The sequence below is a fragment of the Aquarana catesbeiana genome, linkage group LG08, assembly GCF_042186555.1.
Source record: "Aquarana catesbeiana isolate 2022-GZ linkage group LG08, ASM4218655v1, whole genome shotgun sequence".
Taxonomy (NCBI): domain Eukaryota; kingdom Metazoa; phylum Chordata; class Amphibia; order Anura; family Ranidae; genus Aquarana; species Aquarana catesbeiana.
In genome coordinates this window covers 138,523,079-138,543,833 of record NC_133331.1, presented here as the reverse complement: position 1 = coordinate 138,543,833, position 20,755 = coordinate 138,523,079, and the positions used below count along the sequence as shown (strand labels likewise).

Genomic DNA, 20,755 nt, shown 5'->3' with positions numbered 1-20,755 from the left:
GGGGGGGGGGTGCCTATAAATACATTTTAATTCAAATATCTCTTTTTATTAAACATTTCTGTTGTACAAGAGAACATAATATCAGCAATCATGTTATTTAACGACTGGTCATGTCAAATGGTTGAACCAGAAAAAAATGCAGCCACAGGGAAGGAAAAGAATTAGACAAAGGATAAGGAATTGTAAGCAAGTTCTTTTGGGAGAAAGGGGCTTGTGGGGGAGATGGGGGGAGAGAAGCATTCACAAAGAAAGGAAAACCTGATGCAGTTGATATGATACAATGTACAGTCAATATAATGATAGTTATGCAATCATTGTAAAGTGAAGGTACGAAGGCCATCTGAGTCTCTGAGCCCATCAGCATGTCCAAAGTGTGTGGGTCTTATTGGGGTCAGTACTGTCTGTGGCTACTAATGTCTCTATTGCCATGATGCCATCAAGAATCTGGACCCACTTCAAAACATGTGCTGGAGCTGTTGTTTTCCAGTGACGTGAAAGGGCTACACATGTGGCTATGAGGCAGAAGAGAGAAGGGGAAAGTGCCTCTAAGTGTAGACTTATAAAATGGCTACTCACATGTAGCAGGTAAAAGGTAGGCTTGTCATAGTGTGTAATATCAGGGCAGGGCCATCTTTAATATTGGTTGTATTGATTGGACCCTGGGCAAAATGTTCTTTGCCCCCCCCCCCCCCCCCCCCCCGCTCTGAGACATACAATAAATAGCAGCTAGACTCAAAGTCAGGTCAGACAACAATTGCGATTGGTTGCCAGAGGTTGCAGCATATCATTACTGCTCATTAACTGGATGCTAGAAGTTACAGCACACATTACGACACATCGATTAGCTGCTAGAGGTTACAGCACATCGTTTCTGCTAACCCATTGGTTGCTAGATGTTACTGCACATCCTTACCGCTCACTGGTTGCTAGATGTTACATGCTCACTGGTTGCAAGAGGCTACTGCACATTATTACCACTCAGTGATTGGTTGCTAGAGGTTACTGTGCATCTTTACCACTTATTGGTTGCTCGAGGTCACAGCACATCAATACAGCTCACTGATTGGTTACTGAAGGTCATAGCACATCATCTTCTCACTGCCTCCACACCATAGACTGGGGAGGTGAGGGGACTTGCCAATAGACAAACTCCTAGAACTTGTTATTAGCAATGAGCAGAGCAAAGCACATACAGCTTTTGAAGGTTAACTGAGTGCAGCTAGGAACAGAGCCCAATAGGAGCAGTATCCCTGAGGACAGGCTGCCAGAAATAAATGACTAGTCATGTTGCCTGCAGTAGAGCAGTGTGGAGGGGTGAGCTACATACAGAATGCAGGGTTGAGGGGCGAGCTGTGTACGGAGTGCAGGGTTGAGGGGCGAGCTGTGTACGGAGTGCAGGGTTGAGGGGCGAGCTGTGTACGGAGTGCAGGGTTGAGGGGCGAGCTGTGTACGGAGTGCAGGGTTGAGGGGCGAGCTGTGTACGGAGTGCAGGGTTGAGGGGCGAGCTGTGTACGGAGTGCAGGGTTGAGGGGCGAGCTGTGTACGGAGTGCAGGGTTGAGGGGCGAGCTGTGTACGGAGTGCAGGGTTGAGGGGCGAGCTGTGTACGGAGTGCAGGGTTGAGGGGCGAGCTGTGTACGGAGTGCAGGGTTGAGGGGCGAGCTGTGTACGGAGTGCAGGGTTGAGGGGCGAGCTGTGTACATCTAAGTTCCTCTTCTAAGAAAAGAAGTTGTAACTTGCTGCATGTTCTTGGAGCAACTTCTGCCTGTGTACATCCCCTGCCCTCTCTCCCCTCTGCTCTCGTATAGAGATAGATGAATTGTTATGCAGAGCAGGGGGGGTTCTAAATGGCCACCGGGAGGAGAGCGCTGTTACTTGTAAATACAGAAGCAGCCCTTCTGTATTTACAAGTGACGGTAGCGAGCAGCCAGCACTGGATCATTGAGGTGGAGAAACTCAGCTGAAAAAAGCCAGCGGGCTCCAGAGGCAGCTGCTACGGGGATGTATTGTATTGGTCTGATGCTGCATCTGTCCCCTGGCGCCTCTAACACTGAGAACGGAGCGATCGAACACCACCGATCACTCGGTTATAACAGCTCCCCGAGCAGAGAGCTGCTGACTGTCCATCACAGCTCTCTGCTCTGCCGTCCCGCTCTGACTGGAGCACTGAGCTGTGGAGGGGGCGGGAGCGGCCGGCCCTGGCTCTCAGCGGCCAGGGATCTGACGGATCCAGACTCCATGGTCGTGATGACGCGTAGCCTGGACCAACAGTGATGTCAGCAGAGAGTGGACTTCAGCACGCTCTCTGCTGAAAACGGGTCACAGGAGTGCAGAACAAACTGCACTCCTCTGATCCATAAAAGTACAGCCAAAAGAACTTTGGCTATACTTCTCCTTTTAATAAAAATTATAATCAGTCTGCACTTAGAGGGCTATGAGACATTGGGGAGATTTACTAAAACTGGAGCACTCAGAATCTGGTGCAGCTGTGCATGGTAGCCAATCAGCATCTGACTTCAGCTTGTTTAATTAAGCTTTGGCAATAAAACCTAGAAGCTGATTGGTTTCTATGCAGAGCTGCATCAGATTCTGAGTGCTCCAGTTTTAGTAAATCTCCCCCAGTGTCTCAAGATTATCTTTTTAACCTGAAATGGACACTGGGATCATGGAAATGAGAACTACTTCAGGAAAAGCCTCAGCACTAGCTGTGCACATACTATTGTGTGTAATGAAAAAGGGGTAAATAACACACCATTCCCACCAGATATGTGCATTCCCCATCCATACACCTTCAGCAGGAGCTAGGGGTATAAATACATTTTAATTTACGACCATAATAATTTTAAATGGGTCTCACTTTCCTGCACCCTCCTCTGCTGCCAAGCTGAACCACAATATCAGATGACTATATTGTACACAGCTCATACATTCCTCTGTCTTGTGTGTTGTTTTGCTGGAAGGAGTAGTCTTAGTTCTTCATTCCTGTCTTGTGTGTTGTTTTGCTGGAAGGAGTAGTCTTAGTTCTTTACTAAGACTTCGTGTTGGCATTCAATAGTCAATGCAGAGGTGCATTTTTCATTGAATTTGAGAAATTTGGAACAGAGTGCATCTCTCCAATACTAACATGGTTCTGTTTTGCTATTAAGGTTTGCAGTCTAAAAAGGAAGTTGAGGATTTAACACTTGAGTCTTTGCACTCTACTGGAAATATTTTCTGCACTGCTGGAGTGTGTCTGTGCTGCTGGCTATGGAATCCCACTGTCTGAGGCTATTTTAATAGCTCAGGCATTTAGTATTTTCTGATATCTTCCAGCAGTCACGGGGTGGGGAAACCCTTCTGCGTTTCCTTTCACTGCTGCTTATGTGTATGTTATTCCCTCACTTTTTTTAATTTTTTTTTTTATTACCTTAACACATTAAGCAAAAAAAAAAATAATTCCCCAGTAAATTTGTTAAATTTTTTGCCCCGGGACTTGCAGTTACGACGTTCAATGCGACTGGCCTCTGCTGTATCAGTGCTGCTTTACTGAACTTCTGGTCTTCACAGGGAAGAGTTAACAATGGCTAATTAAATTTCAATTCTTTTTTTTTAAAAACTGTCCATGTCGGTTTTCAGCCAAGCGCATCCTGAATTTTCGGTTTCAGTTTCAGCAGGAGCTTAAACGGTGTATGTAGAGAAAGTCAACGCGGAACTTATTCCAGAGGGTAGTATTGGGGGCATTTAGTGGTAGGTTGACCAAAGCACATAAACCCAAGGTAAGTATAGTAGCAAGCCCTAATTGCAGTCTCGGAACACCCAATAAGAGGACAATATGTGACCGGTCTAAACTATGTGGCATGTTCACCAATGTCAGGAGCCTGGCGGACAAGATGGGTGCAAGTCACGCAAATAGGAAACGTAAGGTGAATACAAAGACACTGAATTTCAAAAGAGCCAACTTCCCTAAACTACGAGCCTTGCTAGAAGACATTGTGACAGACCTAGCCAGGACACAGGCTTTTGGAGAGGACTGAATGCAGGCCTCTTGCCTTTTGATTATGGGCCCTGGATTTTAAGGGAACAATACTTTGTGAGGTGAATGAGAAATACAGTCTGATCTGTACTAATCGGACTCAATGCTGTATATATAATGTGTGCTGTCTCATTGTGTTGTGTACTATTTGCTGTGCTAGTTTGGGTGGGGCTGTATTCCAATGTTCTATTGTGTCTGTCTGCCTTGGATCATGGGATTTTTATCTCTATGGAGGCAGGGGGATTCTTCCAGCAGCCTCCTGCTGATAAGACTGTTTACTGACGAGAAGTTTGAACACACCTGACCGGTGTGTCTATTGCCGTTGGACAGTTTAACCCGCCCTGTTTTCCAAGGGTGGGGGGGGGGAAAGAGTCTCTGTTATTTTATCTGTTTTGTCCATGTGTGATAATAAATGAGTTGATTCCTGCTTGACCCTTAAGACAGAGCATCTTGTCTCCTATTTGGAGGAGAATTATTTGTATGGGTTCCTGGTTTGGCTGATGGAAGTGTTCGGTAGCTGACTTTGTGTTTGGGTGTGGAATGTCCTAAACGACTTTAACCCATTTCGTACTCGGGGTGTCGTCACAGGCATAAATTGGGATAAAATCTTAGGAACAAAGAACAGGAGAGAGGAGAGATGGGTTTGCTTTAAGAGCATTAAATAAGGGCATTAGCCAATGCATCCCATTGGGTAATAAATTTAAAAGAGTGGAAAAAAATCCTGGATGGCTTAACTCCAATGTTAAAATGCATATAAAAGCAAAGGAGAAAGCCTTAAAAAAATACAAGGTTGAGAGATCATCATCAGCATTCAGACTTTATAAAGAATGCAACAAGAAATATAAGGGTGCAATAAGGACGGCTAAGATAGAACATGAAAGACACATAGCGGAGGAGAGCAAAAAAAAATCCCAAGAAATTCTTTAAGTATGTAAACAGTAAAAAAGGGAGGACAGACCATATTGGCCCCATACACAATGAGGAAGGGCATCTGGTTATAAAGGATGGGGAGATAGCAAAGGTTTTGAATTTATTCTTCTCCTCAGTCTTCACGAGGGAATCGGGAAGGGTCTTCAGTAACCAAAACTGCAGTGTTTATCCTCATGACACATCACAGGAAGCACCTCCATGGTTAACAGAGGACAGAATTAAAATTAGACTTGGGAAACTTAACATTAATAAATCACCGGAACCAGATGGCCTGCACCCGAGGGTACTTGGGGAACTCAGTCAAGTAATTGCCAGACCATTGTTCCTAATTTTTACTGACAGTCTACTGACTGGAATGGTACCAGCTGATTGGAGAAAAGCCAATGTAGCACCAATATTTAAAAAGGGCCCACAATGCATCCCTGGGAATTACAGACCAGTTAGCCTAACATCAATAGTATGTAAACTCCTGGAGGGGATGATAAGGGACTGTATACAAGATTTTAGTAATAAGAACAGTATCATTAGCAGTAATCAGCATGGATTCATGAAGAATCGTTCTTGCCAAACCAATCTATTAACCTTCTATGAGGAGGTGAGTTGCCATCTAGATAAAGGAAGGCCCGTAGACGTGTTTTATCTGGATTGTGCAAAAGCATTTGACACAGTTCCCCATAAACGTTTACTGTACAAAATAAGGTCTGTTGGCATGGACCATAGGGTGAGTACATGGATTGAAAACTGGCTACAAGGGCGAGTTCAGAGGGTTGTGATAAATGAGGAGTACTCGGAATGGTCAGGGGTGGGTAGTGGGGTCCCACAGGGTTCTGTGCTGGGAACAATCCTATTTATTTTGTTCATAAACGACCTGGAGGATGGGATAAACAGTTCAATCTCTGTATTTGCAGACGATACTAAGCTTAAGCCTAAGCTAAACAAATTAATGGGGTTGGCAACTACACGGCAAATGAGGTTCAATGTAGAAAATTGTAAAATAATGCTTTTGGGTGGCAAAAATATGAATGCAATCTATACATGGGGGGAGGATCTCTGGGGGAATCTAGGATGGAAAAGGACTGGGGGTTCCTAGTAGATGATAGGCTCAGCAATGGCATGCAATGCCAAGCTGCTGCTAACGAAGCGAACGGAATATTGGCATGCATTAAAATGGGGATCAACTCCAGAGATAAAACAATAATTCTCCCGCTCTACAAGACTCTATCCCGGCCGCACCTAGAGTATGCTGTCCAGTTCTGGGCACCAGTCCTCAGGAAGGATTTACTGGAAATGGAGCAAGTACAAAGAAGGGCAATAAAGCTAATAAAAGGTCTGGAGGATATTAGTTATGAGGAATGGTTGCAAACTTATTTTCTCTGGAGAAGAGACGCTTGAGATGGGATAGGATTTTAACATACAAATACCATACTGGTGACCCCATAATAGGGATAAAACTTTTTCGCAGAAGGGAGTTTAACAAGACACGTGGGCACTCATTAAAATTAGAAGAAAAGAGGTTTAACCTTGAACTACGTAGAAGGTTCTTTACTGTAATGCCCCGTACACACGGTCGGATTTTCCGATGGAAAATGTCCGATCGGAGCGTGTTGTCGGAAATTCCGACCGTGTGTGGGCGCCATCGGACATTTTCCATCGGATTTTCCGACACACAAAGTTGGAGAGCAGGAGATAAAATTTTCCGACAACAAAATCCGATCGCGTCAATTCCGACCGTGTGTGGCCTGTTCCGACGCACAAAGTGCCACGCATGCTCAGAAGAAATTCCGAGACGGGACAGCTCGTTCTGGTAAACTTAGCGTTCGCAATGGATACAGCACTTTCGTCACGCTGCAATGTTAAAAATTGTTTAATACAGCGCACTCTCTTCTTCTTTATAATGTGACAAGAATTAAGTAGTTATGATGCTCATATTCACACACACTTCTCACAAACTTCTTTCGTTACTATTTATCGGGATTCCCTCAATATATTTTGATTTCTCACATCTGACAACATATTTTTGTATATTTTTTTTTTTTGCCTTTAATGTAGAATCTTTTTTTGTGTTTCTCTTCTTTTTTTTTTTTTTTTGGTGATTTTGATTTGTACTCCCGAAAATGTTTGTGTGTTTTTTGTGACAAGTTCCCACAACACCATTGATATGTTGTTCTATTTAATCTGTAGGAGATTGTTTCGTGTTGTTGTCCCTTGTTCATTTCACATTTTATGTTAGAAATGTACCTGAATCGTCACCAACAAACTGTCCTTTTTGGATGAAAACACACACAGGAGAGTAGAATTTACCTAAAAAAATTTTATTAAGGGGTCACAACTATAAAAAAACAAAGAGGGAGGCAACGCTGGAGAAACTGCAGAAGTGGGCGAAGCCTTGGACCCCCAGGGCAGACATCAATTATTTAAAAGCAAAATTGGTGGCCTGAGGAGTCCATATCTAAGGGAGGGCAGTGTGGTCCAGAAGTCCCAGAGATGCGGAAAGCAGCAGGTGACATCTGTGTCCCCAGGCTGTGGTCATACGAGAGACTGCATCTTCTGTCAGACCAGACTGAATCCAGGGTCATCACTCTCTGGTCTTCTTTCCACGCCTCCTTCCACGTGGTGGCTCTGGTGGTGGAGTTGTGGCAGCAGGAGGAGGAGGAGGATCGTCGATCTCAATGACATCCGTCTTGGGTGTCAGTTCCCCACTCTCCCCCTTACGTAGGACTTTATAAATCGGGTCCTCAGAGAGCTTGCGTTGGCCCTCCTGCATGCCCTGCAATTTGGTGGCAGCCATGCAGGCAAAGGCCTCTGCAGGACTGGGGAAGGCTCTGAGGGACGCAGAAGCCTCCTGGATCAGCCTGTATGCTGAATCCTGCACAGGACTGGGAGTGGCCTTCCTGGCCCTTTTGTATGGCAGGTGGAGGGGAGGAACCTGAGACTCAGTCAGGCTGCGACTTGTCCCAGGCTTCTCTTGGCTGACACTTAGCCCCGCCTCCTCCTGGCTGACACTAATCCCCGCCTCCTCCTGGCTGACACTAATCCCTGCCTCCTCCTGGCTGCCACTAATCCCCGCCTCCTCCTGACTGCCACATTCCACAACCTCCTCCTGGCTGAGGTCTTCCTGTGTATGAAAAAGGGACATAGTTTTAGTATTTTTTCCATCAATCACACACAATTTTCACCTCCTGACTGCTGCAAATTGAATGTTAACAAATATAACAGACTATCCTTCTGAGCCCAGCATTTTTCATTCTTGTCCCAATTTTGGGTGCCCACTACTGTCTATTGATATGTAAAACACTTTCAATTAATGATCAATAATAACATCTAGTAAACATCATTTATTTATTGCCCAGAAATCTGTAGAAGAATGCTATACCTGACTCCAGCTGGGCTCCTCCACTTCTTCCTGGCTGGAAGTCCCAGGTTGGACATCAGAAGCCTCAGCTGGTATGGAAGGAAGAGTGGAAGGAAGAGTAGAGAGGGATTCCCTGACTTCAGTGTGGTCTGACAGAAATCGCAGTCTCTCATAGTACCACAGCCTGGGGACATAAATGTCATCTGCTGCAGCTCCGGATCTCTGGGAATCTGTGACCTTCTTGCGCTCCCTAAGATAAGTGCTCCTCAGGCCACCAATTTTAGCTTTTAAATAAGGGATGGTTGCTGTGGGGACCACCGGCTTCACCAACTCCAGCAGTTTCTCCAGTGCTGCCTGCCTCTTCTGTTTGTGGTTATAGTGGGGGTGTCTCACTTGCCACAGACAGGGCAGCTCCCTGTACTTATCTATGAACAGGGGCAGGAAATTGTGGTCGTTGAACCCATCCATTTTCTCTGCAAGACACAACACAAGACAAACCCTAATGACAGGCCAAACTCCCCTAATCTTGTTACAATATAGGCTTCCATTTCTAAGCAGTATAGGCGCAAGTTTAGATCCTACCTTCGTTATCACGATCGGCGTCTCCGATGCTCCTTCCTCCGCTCACAGATCGTACGTAAGACGCGCGCGTGTTACGATTTATACACACTGTGCATGCATATAACTCCGCCCGCCCCTGACGTTCTTTCTAGTCTATTCCCCGCCCCTTTTTATTCGGCGCAGTGGGGGAAGAGCACATGGCGGATAGACAGCAGGATCGTGCTAATTGTAGCAACGAGGAGGAGGAGGAGGAAAGGCCGGAGCATGAAACGTCCCGATCCAGAAGGAGATTGAAGGACTCAAATATGTCCTTTGGGGAGATGTTGGAGATGGTGGACATCCTGAAGAAGGCCGACTATGATGGAAAGTATGGGCCTTACCCCAACCCCAATGTCCGAAAGGCCAAGATCATGGCGAAAGTGGTCAGGAGTCTTCACCGGAAATTCGGGGTACGAAGATCGAAAGATCAGCTCAGGAAGCGGTGGTCGGACCTGAAATTACGAGAACATGAGCAGTACAGAAAGATCCGGAGAGTGCTGCAAAAAAGTAAGTAGTTGTGCTGTGTTCCTATTCTTTTTGTGTTTATTACGTTCGTGCTGCTCCATGTGCTTTTAGGAACTGTTGTACAGTTTAAAATGGCAACTTTCATGTTCATGGGCACATTATTCGTTCGGATCACACATTTTTATTTCGGACTATAAAATACCATTGTTTAGCCCATATGCATTTGGCCACCATTTTGACGCCCTATACTTGGCTTCAAAGAATTGGGTTATGTAGATGGCTTTGTTACTAGAATGAAATGCAAACTAGATTGTGTGTAAGGAGAGGACACTGAGCAGCTGTTTTCACATCTGGACACTGGAGCACTAGTGTGGGACACAAGAACACCATTTTTATTAGGGGGGGGCACACAGGTGCTCCAGTGTATACTATAGGGGGGGTCTCCATCTGTGAAGCTTGTACTAAACAGGTAAAGTATTGCAGGTTGACAAAGGACACTAAAAAAGCTACATCTTGGAACTCGGCTAAAATAGATAATTGTACCCCACTTCCAAGCAATGTTTCATCTTTATAGTTCTGCCATCAAATATCTGTGTGCTAAGTATACCTTTTTTGTTTTACATAGGGGAGAAAAGACTCAGAGGACACCCCTCAACCTGAGGAGACCAGAGACCCCCCACCTCTGGAAGAAGGGAAAATCTACCCAACACAAGATGAGCAGGAGGAAGAAGACGTGGTGGAACTAGTCACCACAGCAGGTGAGTGTCTGCGACCACAGGCTCCGATAAGAGATGGATGGCGGCATTTTTTTGGATACCTAATTTATTTTGGGTTCCTCTCTTTTTAGGTGATCATGAGGTTGTGGATGAAGATCCTTTCACATCCGAAAGTGCCCAGATCCTGATCGGGGAGATCATGGTTTGTATTTACAATTGGAAAACATCAAGCAAAACATCAATGATGTTATTCCAAAATATAAAAACATCATTGATGTTTTGGGGCGAGTTTAAAACCCCTCCAAATCACTTTCTTCTTTTGTCTGCGAAATGTTTTTGTGATTTTTCCCAAAGCCAAATTTGGAGGATGCACACAGTGTGCCAACATGTGCTATCTGCCATCACGGGAGATCAATGGACGCGTTTTGGGGGTGCAACCCCTTCCTCAATAATAAAGTAGCGGTGAGGAAGGGCTTTCTCCCCCAAAACACGTCCCTTGATCCCCCCTGATGGCAAATAGCACATGTTGACATTGTGAAATTTGTGTGCATCTTCCAAATTTGGCTTTTCCAGGGGTGATTTTCCCCCATCTGAACGCAATATCAAACACAGTTCCTAAATACTGATGTCTGATATTGCCTTCCAGTTCTACCAAATGTGAACTTTGTAAGATCAAGATTTGTGTCTTTCTTGTTGGTTTTACACAGGCCTGTTTTCTATAAAATGCACATTTGATTTTGGATAATGACACCACAAAAATTGTTATACAACAAACATGTCGGTTTGTCAGAAAAACCTTTGGTAAATGTACATGTGATTGTGCAGGTATTAAAAAGATTGTTCATCAAGAATGTGTGGATTATTGTCTCAACGCTACAACACTTTTGGGGTGATGTAATTGTTGTTTTATGAGAAAATGGGGGTAATTTCCTAAGGGCAAATCCACTTTGCACTACAAGTGCAGTTTCAGTGCAGTTGCAAGTGCACTTGTAGTGAAAAGTGTCTTTGCATTTAGTAAATAACAGCCAACAGTGCTTTGTATAAGGTTACACAATCACGACATTTTCTGGACTCCACACATTTCTGTCAGGGTCAGCTCAAAAAAACACAAGCAGTAAATGTCCACAAAGAAGAGCCTGGGGGGAGATGCCTGTCGAGAACTTGAGGTCCTGCAGACTTCTCCCTGTGGCCAAATACCGCAGGGTAACGACGAGCCTCTGCTCTGGAGTGATGGCTTGCCTCATGCAGGTATCCTGCCTGCTGATATAAGGGGTCAGCGAAGCCAACAAACGGTGAAATATGGGGTCCATCATCCTGAGAAAGTTCCTGAAATCATCAGGATTATTCTCACGGATCTCACGGAGCAAAGGCATATGACAGAACTGGTCACGCTGAAGCAACCAATTCTTGGTCCATGAACTCCTCCCCACCCTGTTCATGGACTGGACTTGTGTCAAGGTCAGGACCCCAACACCAAGCCCCCGCACAGCACGAACTGTACGAGGAGTACGCATACGAAACATGGCTAGAAAACGGTCGGCTGCTCAGAACGAAGTAACAGAACGCACTGAAGAACAGCAAGGCCTGTGAAGAGCGACCTGAAAACCAGTAACGAACGAACAAGAATACAATGACTACCTAAAGTCACGCGGAACTTGCTTGCACGCACTGAAGAGCAGATACAAACCCACAAGCACAAACTGAACTGCAGAAAACGATCTGAAAGCCACGAGTCTGAAAAAGCGCGAATCGTCTCTCACCAAACTTTTACTAACACGAGATTAGCAAAAGGAGCCCAAAGGGTGCCACGCTTGGTTCTGAACCGGCCTTTTCTAGTCTCGTTGTACGTGGTGTACGTGACCGCGTGGTTGTCGATCGGAAATTCCGACAACTTTGTGCGACCGTGTGTAGGCAAAACAAGTTTGAGCCAACATCCGCCGGAAAAAATCCTAGGATTTTGTTGTCGGAATGTCCGAACAAAGTCCGACCGTGTGTACGGGGCATAAGAGAGGCAAGGATGTGGAATTCCCTTCCACAGGCGGTGGTTTCAGTGGGGAGCATCGATAGTTTCAAGAAACTATTAGATAAGCACCTGAACGATCGCAACATACAGGGATATACAATGTAATACTGACATATAATCACACACGTGGGATGGAGTTGTGTCTTTTTCAACCTCACCTACTATGTAACTATGTAACTGTGTTATATAAAAATTTAACAATGAATTTCTCTTATTCGCTTCCTTTTGGATTGTTAAAATGGTTCTAATGCCTAAACATTTTTTGCCTTAAAGCGGGGTTCCACCCAAATTTTGAACAATATCTGTATGTATTCTCTTCGTTGCCTAGATGCTGACATGCCGTTTAAAAAAATTTAAATCGCCGCAATTACCTTTTATTTTTCTATTCTTCTTTGCACTTCCTGGTTCTCCTCCCGTGGGAGTAGGCATGTTTCTAGCCTCTCCCAGACTCCTGGGAGCTAGTCTCAGGCTTCCCAGGATGCCACTGAGCATGTGCGGGAACACAGCATTCACCATATCCAGGAAATAAATACTTGTGGGCTTCAAATGCCCACAATGAAGATGGAAACTGCCTGCAGTGAATAATATAAGTTATTCTTTCCGACGAAATCTGACACAGGTGGACATATTACACACAATATGTGAGTATGTAATGCTGAGAAGAAAAGTTTGTGAATGAACTCAAAAAAAAAAAAACGATAGATAGGTGGACCCCCGCTTTAAGGCATTCCTTGCCTTGGTTCATAGCATTTAGCTGCATAAACCAAAACAAGAAAATTCTGTGTTCACGATTCAATTACACTAATTTATAAATTTTAGATTGTAAGCTCTAACAAGCAGGGCCCTCTGATTCCTCTTGTACCAAATGCATTCTTTTCTGCCTGAGGACCAAAGTTCTTCTGTGATGCAACTGCATGCATGTCGGTGTAATCAGCAGTGGCAGTACAAGCACAGAATATATGCATCTCAATCAATATGAACTCAAGTGCGTTTATGTCTGTATGGGTTCAGATGCAGACCACTTTTTATACGGGATCTTGCTACCAGAATCCTGCATAAATTTGAAGTCTAACTCCAGCTTTGCTATCACTTCAAATAGTTTTGATGGGTCAAGCTAGTCTAAACAAACCATTTCCTCTACTAACACATGTGGCTGCTGTCAGATATGTATAAGCTGGATGTAGCATCGACTACATACGCTATACATTGCTGTGTTCTGGCAGTGGTATGGGGTCTTCTAATCTGCTGCCAGAACAAAATAGTCAGCCATTCACAGGATATTGTTGAGGTGGAGAGGCAGATGGGCAGATAACGTAACAATCTTCATTTCAGCTGTTAGGAGGAAGCCTTGTATTCATTGATACAAAAAATACTAAGCTCCCTGTGAATGGCTGAGCAGCGATCAGCCTGACTCGGACGTGTTCCGGGAACAAAAAGAATCGGATTTAGAAAGAATGGACACTATTTCAGCATTCCAAAGCGTAGGGAACAAGCCGAAAAACACTCAGGTGTGAATGGGGGCCTACAACTTGGTGTTTTGTAAGACTTTAATTCAGCAACAATTACTTAAAATTGTTGGAGTACAGTGGATTAAAGTACTTAAAGTCAACTCTGGGAAACTTTCTCCCTCGTGGTGGGTTCTGCGCCCACACTGCAAGGGTTAACTGTTTGTTTTAGGCTAGGAGGCATAGAAAAGAAGATGTACTTATCGACTCCTCGATAACAAAGCCCCGTGCTCCACTGATTTAAGGTTCTCATGTCCTCAAGATTAATGCAGGGCCAATAGCCCAGTGGATCCCGGAGTTGGACTTTATTGACAGTTTAAATTTTGCCAAATTTGTGTCTGAATTCATTTTTGTTTCTTCCAGAAATATAAAGAGTTTGTCTGAAGTCCAGATTGTGCAGGTGACATGTGGGTACCATCACTCAATGGCCCTCTCTAGAGGTAATAAGTTACAATATTCCCTGTCATTTACAATGTCCAATGATAATTTCAGTTTCTTCTTCATCAACACACCACTACAAGCCATTGTGTTGTGTTTATGTCCAATGATATTTGTCCAGCTACAGTTAGCATGTTAAATTGTATCTGTAGTCAAAACTTTTTCCAATTTGGGGTGGCAAGGAATGTTTAGAGTCTGGCAATATTTATTGATGGCCTGACAGAGGGTCTAAACCTTCCCCATACAAACTAAAACTAGACAAAGTTTAGGCTACTACTACACTTTCTACTTTAGTCGCCTCCTTACATCCAGCCCGCAAGTAGTCAGTGAAGGAGCAGCAGCAGACTGATAAGATTCTCCTTGCCAGCACATGTATGCAGTGTACCTGATTAGCCATCTGTTTCTCTGTCTGAGTTGTACTGTACAGGGGATTAAAATCGGCTGATATCAAGTTTAAATTCAGGTAGTCTAGTTGCATTTAAAAATACATTTTATGATCTTTTCTTATTGAATACATAACGTATTGGTTAGTTTTCTTAATATTCACCAGAAACTTTACACTACAATGGTTAGGGGCTCCATATGTTTAATGTGCGGTTCCACATGCAAATTTTACATGTGTTTGTGATGCATTTGCATTGTGTGTTTTTGTTTTTTTTTTTTATTTATTTATTTATTTTGAGGGGGGTGTAATTTAATGTTTTTCTTCACCGAGTTGCAAAACGGGTGGATTTTCGGGACTTTGAATGAGGTGGGTGGGAGTTGCTAAATGATAAGTCGGTCTTGAAAAGGATACCTTTTATTGTCAAAAAGCATCACAGCATAACATAAATGCAATGAGTAAATATGAAATCACATGTTAAAAACCATGTATGGTGAAAACAGTAATGCAGCATGGCAGGCCCATAGTATGGTAAATGGTAAGATCTTCCATGTGGAAACAAATTAAGATCACAGAAATCTAGTACATGCAGTATATTAAAATCAATAGATCTACAGAGTAGATGCATTCAGTAAGCCCGACACGTTTCATGTATATAAAATTGGACTCTTCGGGGGCAGGTGCACTTGGGTCTACAACAAAACATGAATAAATATGTACCGTGGTTGAAACCATATATGGGAGAAGTATATACATACAAACGTAAACTCGTCCCTATGGATACTTCACTGAGTTGCATTTACATGCCTTGGCAGTGTGCTCATGTACATTCTGATGCAAAAAAAAATGCAGCATGCTGTACTTTTTTTAAATGCATGTGAAAGCACCACAATGGTGTGAACTAGGCTCATTGTAATACATCAGTTTTTCTTGCATGTTCATAACATGTTTAAAAATGCATTTAATTGCATATGGGTTAAACAAGCCTTGATGCCTCAGTCACATGGGCTCTGGGGCCCATATACCGTGAACAAGCTGCTTAGTCTGCATTTAGTACGGCTCACCTGCATGCTTGTCACATTAGGGTGAGCAACTGTGTCCGTGCAGCCACTGCGTCCTAATAGACTTCAATAAGCTGCCTGGGGGATAGGGGATAATATAAAGGGAGTAGGGGCTGAGTCCATGTAAAGAATTTTTACGTCCACTCCCCCTGCCAGAACACACCAGTCAGCGTTCGCAGCCATTGGCTTCCAGTGCTGATCGGATGCTGGTTTTCCAGCATGTTTGGCGGTTTCTGTTAAATTGGACGATATTCGGCCTGTGTGTACCAAGCTTAAATTTGTAAATTTCAATGTTTTTTTTTTTTTTGATAAACTGTGTAAATATTTGCCTGTTAAATATTGTGTTTTATTGCACTACAGAAAGTGAAATCTTTGCCTGGGGATCGAACAGATATGGCCAGCTTGGTCTGGGCTATGAACAGAAGAATGTAACTGCGCCAAGACCCTTAAAATCTTTATCGGGGATCCCTTTTCACCAGATTACTGCTGGAGGTGCCCACAGCTTTGCACTAACGCTCTCAGGTGCCGTTTTTGGCTGGGGGCGGAACAAATTTGGTCAGCTTGGTCTGAACGATGACAATGGTAAGACTGTATTTTTATACGAAGACAGTATTTTACATACTTATGCCCTGTACACACGGTCGGATTTTCTGCCGGAAAATGTTCGATGGGAGCTTGTTGACGGAAATTCCGACCGTTTTTAGGCTCCATCGGCTATTTTCCATCGGAATTTCCGTCACACAAAATTTGAGATCTGGATCTCAAATTTTCCGACGACAAAATCCGTTGTAAATTCCGATCGTGTGTACACAATTCTGACGTACAAAATTCCACACATGCTCGGAATCAAGCAGAAGAGCCGCACTGGCTATTGAACTTCATTTTTCTTGGCTCATCGTACATGTTGTACGTCACCGCGTTCTTGACATTCAGAATTTCCGACAAGATTTGTGTGACCGTGTGTATGCAAGACATGTTTGAGCCAACATCCGTCTGAAAAAAAACATGGATTTTGTTGTTGGAATGTCTGATCGTGTGTACAGGGCATAAGAATACTAAGACATACATTTTACAATTTACATATTATATGAAAAGTCTGAATAACAATGATAATGGCTTGCAACTGTTAATAAAATGTCTTGCATTCACAAGACATGGAGTAGACCTGAAAATTCCTGAAATAATGTATGAAACCTACAGGAACGTTGGGGTTATTAGCCATAGCAAACCTTTACAGGTCATCTTTTTTCTGTTTTCTGTGCATGTTAAACAGAAAATCAAAGCAATTTTATCTGATAAGGGGTTACATACAACATTTTTTTTGTTCTGCTTATTACCTAACCATGTAAGTGCTGAAGTTTACCTTCGCACCAGTGTGAACCCAGCAGAAACATAAGTTCATGGACTTGTACTTTCTGTTTAAAAAATGTGCCTTGTATTTTTGCATTCACATTTAGAATATAAACACACAACAGACAATGAGTTGGTTTACTAAAGGCAAAGATACTGTGCCCTGCAAGTGCAGCTTCTCTAGATCTGGGGGGAAGCTCTGCTGATTTCTATCATCCAATCATGTACAAACCAAAAATGCTGTTTTTTTATTTTCCTTGCATGTGATCGGGTATTCTTTGCAAAGTGAAACTTTACCTCATTTTCTAAGCTCTGGAGTGATTGCACTTTAGTACACCAACCCCAATATTTACCAGTGGTGGAACTACAAATCCTAGCATGCTGTGGCAACTTCCTGGCCATCCTCTTACTTATATTTATTATCAGCTTGCTTGTAAGTCCACAACATCTAAAAGGTCTAATTAAAGCAAATCAAAACAGTGTGCCTAACTATGATAGTTTGCTTTTCTACTGTACAAATTGGTTGCCATGGGTTTTAGTCATTGCCCTACATGGGTCTAATAGTGTACGTATACACACTGTACACAATTGTACACATAGTTACATAGTAGGTGAGGTTGAAAAAAAGACACAAGTCTATCAAGTCCAACCTCTGTATGTGTGTTTTTATGTCAGTATTACATTGTATATCCCTGTATGTTATGGTCACTCAGGTGCTTATCTAATAGTTTTTTAACTTTATCGATGCTCCCCGCTGAAACCACTGCCTGTGGAAGAGAATTCCACATTCTTACTACTCTAACAGTAAAGAACCCTCTACGCAGTTTAAGGTTAAACCGCTTCTCTTCTCATTTTAGTGAATGGCCTTGTGTCTTTTTTAAATTCGCTTTTGCGGAAGAGTTTTATCCCTATTGTGGGGTCACCAATACGGTATTTGTACATTGAAATCATATTCCCTCTGAAGCGTCATCTCCAGAGAGAATAAGTTCAGTGCTTGCAGTTTTTCCCCATAGCTGAGATCCTCCAGTCCCTTAATTAGCTTTGTTGCCCTTCTCTGGACTCTCCAATTCCAGTACATCCTTCCTGAGGACTGGTGCCCAGTACTAGTAGGCATATTCCAGGTGCGGCTGGACCAGAGTCTTGTAGAGTGGGAGAATTTTATAGTTTTATCTCTGGAGTTGATCCCCTTTTTAACCACTTCCCTACCCAATATGACGTTCACAGATGGGATCTCCCATCCTGGGTGGACGTCATATGACGGCCTCGGGTTCCCGGCCGCCTATGGGGCGTTGCTCGGGACCCGGTGCGTGTCCCCGGCGGCCACGATGTCCGCCGGACACCCGCGATTGCCCGTTAACCGGGCCGGACCGTGGATCTCTGTGTGTAAACACAGAGATCCACGTCCTGTCAGCTCAGAGGAGAGCGATCTGTGTTCCCAGAACGGAGGAACACTGATCGGTCTCCTCCCCTTGTGCGTCCCCTCCCCCTACAGTTAGAAGCATTCCCTAGGAAACACATTTAACCCCTCCCCGCCCCCTAGTGGTTAACCCCTTCACTGCCTGTCACATTTACACAGTAATCAATGCAATTTTATAGCATTGATCGCTGTATAAATGTGAATGGTCCCAAAAATGTGTCAAAAGTGTCCGATGTGTCCGCCATAATGTCGCAGTCATGAAAAAAAATTGCGATCGCCGCTATTACTAGTAAAAAAAAAAAAATAAATATATTTTTTTTAAAAATGCCATAAATCTATCCCGTATTTTATAGATGCTATAACTTTTGTGCAAACCAATCAATATACGCTTATTGCGATTTTTTTTTTTTTTTTTTACCAAAAATATGTAGAAGAATACGTATCGGCCGAAACTGAGGAAAAAATTTGTTTTTTTTTTTTAAAAAAATTGGGATATTTATTATAGCAAAAAGTAAAAAATATTGTGTTTTTTTTTCAAAATTGTCGCTCTTCTTTTGTTTGTAGCGCAAAAAATAAAAACCGCAGAGGTGATCAAATACCACCAAAAGAAAGCTCTATTTGTGGGGGGAAAAAGGACGTCAATTTTGTTTGGGTACAACCTCGCACGACCGCGCAATTGTCGTTTAAAGTGCAACAGCGCTGAAAACTAAAAATTGGTCTGGGAAGGAAGGGGGTGAAAATGCCCTGTATTGAACCGGATAATGCATGCTAAAATTCTGATGGCTTTGCTTGCAGCAGCTTGGCATTGCATGCCATTGCTGAGCCTATCATCTACTAGGACCCCCAGGTCCTTTTCCATCCTAGATTCCTCCGAAGGTTCTCCCCCCAGTGTATAGATTGCATTCATGTTTTTGCCACCCATATGCATTATTTTACATTTTTCTACATTAACCCTCATTTGCCATGTAGTCGCCCACCCCATTAATTTTTTTCAGATCTTCTTGCAAGGTTTCCGCATCCTGCAGAGAAGTTATTGCCTTGCTTAGCTTAGTATCGTCTGCAAATGCAGAGACTGAGCTGCTTATCCCATCTTCCAGGTTGTGAATAAATTAAATAGGATTGGTTCCAGGACAGAACTATGGGGAACCCCACTTTCCACACCGGCCCAATCCGAGTACTCCCCACTTATCACCACCCTCTGAACTCGCTCCTGTAGCCAGTTTTTAATCCATGTACTCGCCCTATGGTCCATGCCAATGGACCTTAGTTTGTACACAAACTTACTCACGTATCCTGTAATTGTGATTGAATTCAATTCATTTTATAACTGATTTTTGGTGAATTATAAATGTCTTTTTCCTGCAGACAGATATGTTCCATGTCTTCTCAAGTCACTGCGCTCTCAGAAGATTGTACATATCTGCTGTGGAGAAGATCACACTGCTGCACTTACTAAGGTACGATAATCAACAAGATAATTATGTCTGTAATAAAGGTATAAAAAGAGAAACTGACGTCGTCTTTGTAAAATCTGTTCTTTCATATTGGTCATAGGTAGTAAATGATTGATTCTTTTGAACAGGAGGGAGGCGTGTTCACCTTTGGAGCTGGAGGATATGGGCAACTAGGCCACAATTCTACAAATCATGAAATCAACCCCAGGAAGGTGTTTGAGCTCATGGGTAGCATTGTCACACAGATCGCATGTGGCAGGTAATTACTTCCAAACCAGTAATATGACTGCTTTGAACCACTTGATTAGATTTACTTTATAAAGATAAAAGATTGTAAAGGTACTGTGTCTTTTTTTTTTTTTTGTTTGTTTTTTTTTTAAACTTTTATGTTTTAAAGAACATACAACAGCAGACTGTCTTCTCATAATTTACATGTTGTATACATCATGGCATAACAATTAAATGCTAATAATTTAGGCTGCATTCACACCTGAGAGTTTCAAAGTTGCACTTTTTTTACTACGATTTTGCTGCGTTTTTGCCGCGATTTTGTTCAGGTCACCAATGTAAAAGGCAGAAAAAAAAACGCCTGTAATATGCCCCAAAGAAGCTCATGTTCTTTTTTGAGCTTAGGATGTTTTTCAGGCGTTTTGCGTCAGGTGACAAAACGCTCAGATGTGAACAGGTGCCATTGAAATGTATGGGATTTTGCTTGTTGGACGTTTTTCGGGCGTTTTATGAGCAGAAAATGCTCTGGTGTGAATGCAGCCTAAAGCTTCAGTTAATTACAGTAAATTATTATAGACAGCCTAACAAACATAACCTTCACCTGTCAACTGTACCTGTGCACCCTCCCATTCATACACATGGTGAGACAGAGCAGATATTATTATTGTGGAAGTCCAGTTACATAATGTCAAACAAATTTTATTAGACTCTGGTCAGATTTAGATTTCATAGCTTTAAATATTTTGTCTAGCTGGACTAGTGTACTAATCTTTCTGCAATTCATTTCATCTGGTATAGTTTATTTTAACCTTTTCCTCTGTGCA

The 20,755-nt window shown here is 43.0% G+C and overlaps 1 protein-coding gene across 2 annotated transcripts in view; it reads left to right on the top strand.

Moving 5' to 3' along the window:
* HERC4 (HECT and RLD domain containing E3 ubiquitin protein ligase 4) overlaps positions 1–20,755 on the top strand; it is a 100,306-nt gene that overhangs the window by 9,278 nt on the left and 70,273 nt on the right. For both annotated transcript variants that reach the window (XM_073596442.1, XM_073596443.1), the window contains exons 4-7: positions 13,965–14,041; positions 15,843–16,064; positions 19,615–19,706; positions 19,832–19,962. In XM_073596442.1, the coding sequence (XP_073452543.1) occupies positions 13,965–14,041; positions 15,843–16,064; positions 19,615–19,706; positions 19,832–19,962 (522 nt within the window). The remainder of the gene's footprint in view (positions 1–13,964; positions 14,042–15,842; positions 16,065–19,614; positions 19,707–19,831; positions 19,963–20,755) is intronic.